This window comes from Nannobrachium achirus, assembly GCF_963921795.1.
Source record: "Nannobrachium achirus genome assembly, chromosome: 4".
Classification (NCBI taxonomy): domain Eukaryota; kingdom Metazoa; phylum Chordata; class Actinopteri; order Myctophiformes; family Myctophidae; genus Nannobrachium; species Nannobrachium achirus.
Genome location: NC_137813.1, coordinates 8,648,675 through 8,658,718, shown reverse-complemented (window position 1 = coordinate 8,658,718; position 10,044 = coordinate 8,648,675). Strand labels below are relative to the sequence as shown.

At 45.1% G+C, this 10,044-nt stretch overlaps 2 protein-coding genes across 2 annotated transcripts; one reads left to right on the top strand and one right to left on the bottom strand.

Annotated features, from left to right (window-relative positions):
- Positions 1-301: 301 nt before the first annotated feature.
- LOC308283851 (uncharacterized protein) lies at positions 302-4,169 on the top strand. Its single transcript, XM_080724353.1, has 4 exons — positions 302-582; positions 1,284-1,628; positions 2,263-2,577; positions 3,012-4,169. The coding sequence occupies exons 1-4, from the start codon at positions 421-423 to the stop codon at positions 3,237-3,239; spliced, it is 1,050 nt and encodes a 349-aa protein (XP_080580479.1). The 5' UTR covers positions 302-420; the 3' UTR covers positions 3,240-4,169.
- Positions 4,170-6,601: 2,432 nt separating this feature from the next.
- LOC308282620 (uncharacterized protein) lies at positions 6,602-8,690 on the bottom strand (the record flags this gene model as incomplete). The annotated part of the gene is made up of 3 exons (XM_080723005.1): positions 6,602-6,712; positions 7,679-7,991; positions 8,335-8,690. 3 exons carry the CDS (start codon positions 8,688-8,690, stop codon positions 6,602-6,604), a joined length of 780 nt encoding a protein of 259 aa, XP_080579131.1.
- Positions 8,691-10,044: the final 1,354 nt, after the last annotated feature.

Here is a 10,044-nt window from a genome sequence, read left to right as displayed (position 1 = left end):
ATTTCACTCTTGCCTCAAGCTAGATGCAGAATAGATACACACCGCCAGGATCAGCCGCTGCAACTATAGTTCCTATTTACTGTTCAGCGCTTAGAGCCCGCCTACCGTATCCGGTCATTTCCATAGAGTATATTCACCACATACACATGCAATCACGCGGGCTGTTTCCGTATCCGCTTTAGACCGGATATGATCGGCTCACACACGGACAAGACTCTCGTTCAGTCCAATAAGGAAAGAGAGGAAGTCTCGTTCAGTTTCAGCCACTCAACATTTAACAACACCACCGCACTCCGCAGTAACTTGTTCTTGTCTCTCAGTCTAGCCTAAAGGAAACCATTGTTTTAATTTTAAATTTAAACCAACAGAACAATAGTGAGAAACGTACTAGTCTACGTTCTTTGTTCTTTAAATTTAACGATGCATCTCCAGCTGAAAGCCCCGGAGAGGCTGCAGCTGTCGGGGGACGTGGAGAGCAACTGGCAGCGCTTCAAGCAGCAGTTCCTGCTCTATTATCGGGCCGTGCAGGGGAACGTGGGCCGTGGAGAGGTCACCAAGCTGCTCAAGATCGCTGGACCACAGGTACAACATGATAATAATATACTGGACTAAAATGGTAACAGGACGAGTGGGCATCAAAACATTCTGACCACTAGGGAAAACTGGTTAGCCAGCTATGGAGGAAGAGTGGGCACTAGGGAAATCTGGGCACCAAAACAGAGTGGGCACTGGGCAATAGAGAAATCTGGGCACCTAGGCTACTATCAATTGAGTACAAAAGGATCCCAATGTTGGGAATCATATTGGTACTGGTAGACCTTGTGTCTGAACTGTTCTGTCCTGTGCTTTCCAGTGCAAACTGTTAATAAAGTATCCAATCAATCAATCAAACCCATAATACTGGGCACTAGGGAAATCTGGATTCTGGGCACCAAAATGGAGTGGGCACACTGCACTACTTGCCTAGGGAAACATGGGCACCAAAACGGAGTGGGCACCACCAGACCTCGGAAGAGTGGGCACTTTATTAATCGTAATCAGGCAGCCAGACCACTGGAAGGTAGCTTCAATGTTGAGATGTATGTACAGTATTTGGATTATTGGTACCGGTCATCGTCAGCCATTTCACACTTTTGGACATAAAGAGGTTCCATTTGGCAAACTGAAATGCACTTGTTTTTTATTAATGTGTGAAAAAGTAAAAAGAATCATTAATCGCAACTAATAACTAATAATATGATGATGGTGACTGACAACCCTTACCCTACCCACCTCCCCTGCAGGCCGTGAATGTGTTCAACACCTTCATGTTTGACCGTCCAGAAGACAGGTGGTCCCTGGACGTGGTCCTGGCCAAGTTCGACTCCCACTGCTCGCTGCAAGAGAACCAGGCGTACTGGAGGTACGTGTTCCTCTCCCGGACTCAGCAGCCCGGCGAGTCCTTCGACAGCTTCCTGGCCGACCTGCGGCTCAAAGTGCAGGCGTGCGACTACGGCGCCCAGAGGGACTCCATGGTGCGCGACCAGGTGGTGTTCGGCGTACTGGACCAGGCCGCCAGGGAGGCTCTGCTGAGGGCGGAGGAGCTGACGCTGGAGGCAGCCGTGAGGATCTGTGGCGGGCAGCAGCAGGTGAGCACTGTCTAGGGGAGAGAGCAGCTGTTAAGTCTGACATCATTTTGTAGGCAGAGGAGAACTTTTGCCCCCCAAAAAAGCGAATCTTTTTTACTATTTACACATTTTTCTTCTCTTTGTTGTTGAAAGGAAAGTGGTAGAATTATACTTTAGTCGTTATTTTTGTCTCGGATCTGTTGAAATAGGGAGGGACAGATATTGACAATAAATCTGCTTGGAGGTCTGACTACAAAATGATGTCACGGCTTAAAAGCCCCATTGGCTATTTTTGTAGAGCATTTGATGTTGTCAAACTATCAATTACATTCAGAAGCATCTAAAACCCTAATCGTCTTGGATAATTTTCATAAAAGCCAAGCAAGCAAAAACTAAAAAATCATCGCGTTTTCAAAAGTGATTTAAACACAGGGTTTTAGAAGTTCTAACATGGGGTGGAAGATCGTTGGTTTCATTTTACACTCTTAAGAGTTAAAGATCTATAAGGGTCCATTTGGTTACCAACTCTGGGAACCAACTGGAACCCCCTCAAGGACCACTGGTGGTCGGAACGAGAACCACTGTATTATATACTATTATGGTTACGATAATGTCCCTGCCTTTTTTTCCCTTTTACAAATCTAACCCTGTGTAGGGGGTGAACACGACATCCAGAAAGATAGCGGCAGCAGGGGGAGCGGTCAATAGCGCCGCGGCGGAGATTCCGCTCACAAAGGGGAAGAGGAAACGACTGCGTCAGCGCGAGAGGGAGGCGGAGAAGCGGGCAGCGGCTAAGCTGGCAGCGGCGACAAATGGCAGCCGCGACTCCGCTGACGGCGGCGACTGCACGCGCTGCGGCTCGCTGCACGCGCCGTCAGTTGGCGAGTGTCCCGCCTCCAACGAGCACGAGCAGCAGTGCACGAAATGCGACGACCACCACCACCCCGCCCAACGCTGCTGCTCTGTCTCGGTAAGGCCCGTCGCAGTCATTCACAACGGTGGTTTTCAACCCTTTTCATCATCAAGGTCCATTATTTATTCTGCATTTGAGCCACAGTCCACCATTTGATGAGATTTAGCCTCTCAGAACCCAAAAACGTAGAACATTTTGTTATTGTTGGATAAGATCTTGTCCACAATTCCATGCCGTATTGATGTTGGTGCCATAGGAGAGATAACAGTTCAATCAAAATAACAATTCTTCTACATTCCCTTATTGTCTAGACTTCTTGTAAATTAAGCAATGCAGATGTTTAACAATAATTTAACTCTTGGGAGCGTAAAATGAAACCAAATGGACCATTTGATAGAAAGAACTACTCCTTTAAGAAGTGTAAGTCGTTATTCGCAATTATTTGTGTGACAATTAATGGTTTTCAATCACATGTCATAACGGTGACACAGCCCGGCTCCTCGGGAGGGAACGCCAAGAGACGGAGGACGCAGGAAGCTGTAGAGGTGGGCGAGGACGCAGCGGAGGACCCTGAGGACCAGCGTGAAGACAGAACCATGGTGGCCCAAGGCGGGTGGAACCAGAACTATCTGGACGATGAACACAGAGAAACCTGGTACATCGATACCATGCCCGATAACCTATGTCTGACCACTTTCCACAGCCCAGGACAGTGTTGATTTTATTTTGTTATTGTTATAAAAATATTTTACCCCTTTTTTGTCCACAATGTGTTCGTTATGCCAGTTGATTCCTCCCCATACACGTGTGTGTTGTCGCTGCTGTCGTATCCTTTACTGAATCACCTGCCAGTGAGGAGCCCCCACCGGGAGGACGTAGAGCCTTGCTTCGACACACTCCTCCCGCCCAACACTCCCAGCTGACAGGTCCCCCCCCCCTGTAGGAACAGGGACGTCACAAGGGGTTGAAAAGTGGGACTGAGTTACTAGGGTTCTTGGAACCCCCTTCCCCTTTTGAAGAACATTCATAGGGGGCCCACAGTGAATCCTTGTACCCAGGGCCCAGCTGCGTAGGAATAGAGGGCATGCATAAAGTGAATGGCAAATCCAGTGGCAAATTGAGTTTAACGTTGTTTAACGCAATCAGATAGGACTTTTGTTTGGATGTGTGGACTGACTGTCAAGGCCAGAAATTCGTTTTTCCCACTCAGTAGGTGCTCCCTCATAACTTCCGGGTATGATGTCACATGCATACCCTCTATACATGCAGGGACAACCTCCTCCCCACCCGGCTTCCCTCCCCCAAACACATGGCTTCATCATAGTTTAGTCTTTATTTCGTTTCTCATTGAAAGAACTAAATTAAAAAAGGGTTGAGGATGTTTATTTTTTTAATTTGATATAACTTTATGCTGTCTATTATTATACTGAATGAATGATGTTCTTATGTGATAAGCTTTTATGTGATCATTTGTTTACTTAACTTGTGTCTCAAAGAGAGGGAGTTAATGATGATTGGATGGTATTATTACCTTTGGCCACAAGCTGTCAGCAATTGTGCATCTTTAAAGATGCACAATTCAGGGGAGGTAAAGATGTGCAACATGGCAGTCAGGGGAGGTAAATCCCAGATGATGTGACTTGTATTACGGTTTGAATCGTGGTTAATAAAGAACATCTGGATTTGAAAAACACAGTTTATGATTTATTTTAAGGAACAGGACTGGCATGGGGGTCATGTATCATCAAGAAATGTATAAATGATATGATTAAACCATACAAAACTGATACCAATGACACAGAGTATAACTGCAGGGGAGCTTAACCTATAAAAGATGTAATAATGTACTTGTTCATTTAAATATCTATTAATGTAATCCTGCAAATGACTAGTAACTAAAAGTATCAAATAATGTACAGATGTACAACCACAATACTTCTCTCTGTACAGTGGAATACAAGCTACGTATAAAGTAGCATGAAAGGGAAATAATCAGTACAAGACTAAGTAACTACATTTTAGCAGAGTACAGTACTTGAGTAACTAACTGTACATTGGATATAAACCCATGCTCCGCACATAGTGTGAGATAAAGCATGTTTATGGTCCAGAACGTTATGTACCGGTACTTAACTCATACCTCGCGATCCCCGTAGAGCCCGTAGATTTCCCGCTGTACCGCGCTGCCATGCCCGTAGAGCCCGCATAGTTTAATTAGCTTTAATCATTATGAAAGGATTAAAAGTATTAGCGCAGATTTTCGCTGATTCTGGCTCTTTAGGCCCGCCCCCCTAACTGTATCCGGTCATTTCCGGTCTGGACCGGATCCAGCTTTCCGTATCCAGTCTGAGCCTGGGCCATAGTCCCGCCTCCATTGGTTTACTGTGTAACAGAAGTGGAAGCTACTGGGCGATGGAACGCTCGTTTTTCAATCTGAATTTTGCGTTTGGAAACTTTGATCCAGTCTCTACACGCCTGGATTATGATCCCCGCACATATCGTGCGTTTTGTGCGCGAACGTGTCCACGTGTTACCATAGCGCACAGTTGGCTTTTTTCAATGCTTTTTCATGTAAACACTGGCTGATAAGCAGAGATACAGCGTGGCAACGGATATGTCTTTTTCAATGGGGTTTTTTGTATTCGAAAGCTTGTCACCGAGTCTACACGTCTACTAGATGAGTCGCGCACAGATTGTGCACGATGCGTGTGCGTGCCCACGTTAAAAGGTAAGGACAATTTGGCAGCTGCTTACTACAGCTATGTTTAAAATGGCAGAGAAAAAGTTAACTATGTTATAACCTGTCAAAAAAGAAGAAAGTCAAAAAAGAAGCAATCCTTATTTGCACATATCAGAGTTGGCATACAGTACTTGGCCTTCATATCAAGACTGGTAGATATGTAGGCACACTAGGCACTGTTGGATGTTAATATGTATATATATTTATATTATATTTATATTTTTGAAAATATGAAGAATATCTTTGGATCAGTAGCACAATAGAACATTATTTTCCAAATTAAAAACTGCACAATTCTGCAATCGACACCAGCCTTTAATCCACTTTAACCATAGCAGCCTAACTGTATGGACATATTTTGTCACACTTTGTATTCTATTCAAGGTGGTAATCAAACATTTTCATGCCAAGGACCCACAAATTAAATTGTGTTCGGAGGCCCTTTGGAATAAAGCTCACAATGACAGGCATCGAGTGAGCTTGTAGATCGGCTATTGACAGTTTTATATCAGAGGTGGACAGGTGGTCAAACTTTTTCACTTCAAGGACAAGGACCCCCAATGTGCAGAGCCCCATGTCAACATCTTTTGTTCCAGGGAGGGACCCCAAGAAGAAAGATTTTAATAAAACATGTTCGCTTTAAGATCTACAAGCTATGAGCTTGTATATCTGCTATTTTTGAATGGCAAAATAAATGTAAACTGATACAGATGCTCTCCTGGTCTGTAAAATACAGTAGGTCAAGAATTAAACTCATGCTCATTTAAGTTCAACAATATATTAATACGATATTCAGTGCAACATTTTGTGCAGACGCTGTGCAAATACTGCTTAGGCTAACAATACTGTCACCAGATGCATATCTCCATATTTGGTATCTCTCGTTAGTTCTTATGTTGGCATGTACAGTAAATAGAATTTGTGTAGATCAGTGGTTCTGGGGATCCCCAGGGGTCCTTGAGGGGGTTCCAGGGGGTCCCCAGCTGAATGATAGTTTATAACTAGATAACATACTGTACAGGAGTTGCCTGGGTCGTTTTTTTTCTGCATTGATTAACAGAGAGAGAGAGCAAGAGAACGAGAGACAAACTTAGAAACATTCTTTAATTGTTTTCCACTTCAGGGACATTTACACTCACCTTATACAAAAAGGCACACGTATCTTTAGACGTTTTCACATTCTTCACTAGAATTGCAGGGAGTTACAAAAACATCAATGAAAAAAAGTAAGGAAAACATTCATACAAAAATAAAGATCAATAAGTAACTTGTCTTATGAAGTGTCAAAAGTGCAGTCAATAATAATAACGAAACCCCTACTTTCCTCAGACAGAATAGCATTCACCGACCCCATCTCTTTGGTTTTTTGACCTCTCTTCCATGCCTAGTTTGAGTGGTGTCTGTGGGGCCTTGTGTGCTGGATGAAGTGGTCTCTGGAGAAGAGTCATCTCCCTGAAAACCAGGAGAATGGTTAGTGAGCTGGCCTGGGGAACCAGAGCCCCTCGTTGTTGAAGATTTGATTCCAGGCCAGGCCAGCAATGTGTGGAAGTGTCCCTGAGCAAGACACCTATATAACTCCTAATTGCTCCCCCCTCCGCATTCCTCTGTGGGCAGCACTCAGCTGGCTGAATAGTTAGGGAAAGTTAGCCAAGTCTTTGACCAATCTGGGAACTAAATGCTTACCAATAGCTTTCTTCACAAATGTGTTCATAAAGGTGTCTACTATCACCCAACTCTCTTGGGACACTTTGTGGGAGCCAATCAAAGTTAGGGTCTCGTTGACTTTAATATACAGGAAAGCAATCTGGCAAGCCATCGTCAAAGAAAGGGGAACGACCACTCGTGACTGTCTCGAGAGAATGACAGGAAAGTAACACAAACAATGAATCTGCTTTGAGTAGCGTTTGAGGAGTCAACTCAAAATAGGGGTTTTGTTTTGCACAAAAAACATTTCCTTGGGCAAAAAATGGCCGGCACAAAACTGGTTTAGTGATTCACATTTTTGTGGGGGACATCTTTAGCCCAAGGAATGTTTTTCGAGCAAAACAAAGGCTTGCATTGGATTCAGAATCATGAAAAACCCAAGTCCCAAGGGAGTTGGGTTTGAAAGAGTTCAGAGGTGATTATGAACAAATTTGTGAATAAAGCTATTGGTAAGCATTTCTCAGCAAACTTCCCCTAACTAGAAGCTGAAAACTGAGGTTCCCCCTGGGCAATTGTTTCAGCCAGGTCAGGTTTCCACGCTAGTTCCTAACCAACTTTTAGAACTTTTAGGGGTCTGAACCAATTCTTTTTTAGTGGAAACACTCTGAACTGGTGCAACATTAGGCGGAAGGAAAGAACGGAAGCGCTTCGACCCTGGTGGAAAAGGGTAAAACCTAACACTTCAGGATTTAACTGTGTGCTAATGTCTCCTACCTGTGCAGCATGTTCCTCGGAAGTCAAAGCAGGCGTGACCGTGACAGTGACCTCGGCTGGGAGCTGTTGAGCTGCGTTGCTCGGCCCTGTAGGCAGAGGCCACACCCCTGTAGGCAGAGGCCACACCCCTGTAGGCAGAGGCCACACCCCTGAACGCAGAGGCCACACCCCTGTGCACAGAAAGCCAGCCAGGATGTTTGAGGGCGTGGCAGCCAGAGGCAGGGACTCTGTCACCAACCCGGGGACGTCGTAGATGGTCGCTGCATGGCCAGGGTTGGCCTTCAGCCACTCAGCCAGCCTGGTAGCATAGAACCTACCGAGGAACAGTGTGTATACAATTGAATTTTATTGTGTGATTGAAAAGATTTTAACAACACAAATCTTCTCTTCTCAGGGGGGTCCCTAGAACAAAACACTTTCAGATGGGGCTACAGTGGCCAAATACATATTTTGGGGGTCCTTGACACAAAATATTTGCGAACTCATTTGTAGAATCAACCTCTGATCTTCATGAGTTAATGACTTTCTAGTCAATTTGAAAATACAGTATGCTCAGAATGTATGTGCTGCCAACAATGCCCACCCTATGGATGACGGATATAAATGAGCTCTGGTGCAATACATTTATTGTGAATTTTAAACAATGAAATGAATACCTCTTGAAAGGCCCAAACACACTAGTGTCCAGTGGCTGCAGCCGGTGTGTGCCGTGGGGGGGGAAGGTGAGCAGAACCATGTGGTTCTGGCTGCAGTAGTCCATGGACCTCAAGGAGACGTGGGAGCTGTGGTTGTCCAACAGGAGCAACACGTTCCTCTTGGGCGCCGGCCGGGCGGTTTCGGCGAAGTGACGCAGGAAGAAGAGGAAGTCGTCCTCTCGCATCCGTCCGCCGGCGTTAGCCGTGCCCACGCAGCCGGGAGGCCCGCCGCGAAGGAAGTACGGGTGGAACTTCTTCCGCGGGAAGATGAAATGCGGGGGGACGCTGGCACCCGCGGCACTGACGGCCAAGGCCATGGTTACCGTGTTGTGGTCATGTGTAGCCGAGGTCACAGCATGCACCTGCTTCACTCCACGCCCCGCTACCCCATCTTCTGGTTCCTAGGATAGGATAGGATAATGCCTGGATTAAAGCAGGGGTAGGCAACCTTTCACACGGGGGCACAGGGGAGTGTGATCACAGGCACACTGGCAGAAGTGTGAGAGAGAGAGATTTCATCCTGCACATAATTCTACATTCATTAAAATTCTGAACTTTGACTGGGGAGGGAGTCGGGGGGGAGAGTATAATGATTGTTATAACAATGTTGACATGGCACTCGGACTATCTAGAAAATGAAAACATGGCACTTCATTTCAAAAAGGTTGCTGACCCCTGGATTAAAGCAAAATAACATCTCATGGCTGTAAATACACTATTTGTATGACCAAGTCCTAAAGTGTGATTTGTATAAAAAGTAAAGGGAGCCTCCCCTCACTAGTGCTCTTCCCTAAACAATTAACACATGTAAGATGCATTGAGAGCTTGTAGATGAGGCTATTTTCCCTGCGCAACAATATGCTTCCATAGAAGACAATCAAAGACATGCTGGCTTCTATAGAATTCAAATGACTGAAATCAGTTGTGGCGACTGAGACCTTCAATCCATGGATAACAGTTCATTAATCGCCCCCAGGGGAAATTCAGGGTGTTACGCTAAAATGACATGTCAATACCTGCACCGTGGAGATGGTGATTTCATCCATGCAATAGATGCGGTCTGCGGTCAGCACGTAACTCTGCAACACACAGGCCAAATTGGCAAAGAAGTCGCCAACGTCGCTCTCGTTGGATGCCTCAGCTCTGGCATGGCTGGTGGGTTGGTGGGGTGTCCTCACACTAGGGATGGGAAGATATGAAGATTACATGTCACGATAATTGCGACAGAAATTATTGTGATTAACGATATTAAATGGACAACCTTTTTTTTTTTTACAACAAGGGTTCATATTTTAGATTGTAATGAGAGAAAAGAAAAGATGAGCGTTAAATGATTTGGATTTCAGTGGAGGGGGGCATGCGTACAAGTGGCTAAATATGTCTTTTTAGATGCACTGCAATCTTTCATGGACAAGTGTGACTTATGGGGGCCAGTAGATCTACAAGCTCAGCTTGTAGATCGGCTATTTTTGCCGAATCAATTTGTGTAAAAAGAGCGTACCAAATGCACTCTTTACAGGTCCCTTTTATTACAGTACAATGCAGGTAGAGAGGGTTCAAGTGGTGCTGAATTTGCAGCTCAACAAAAGCTAATTCATCCTAGTATATGATGGAGGACAATTTCACCATACACTAAAGACTCTAAAAATGCTCGCAATAATCATAATTGTG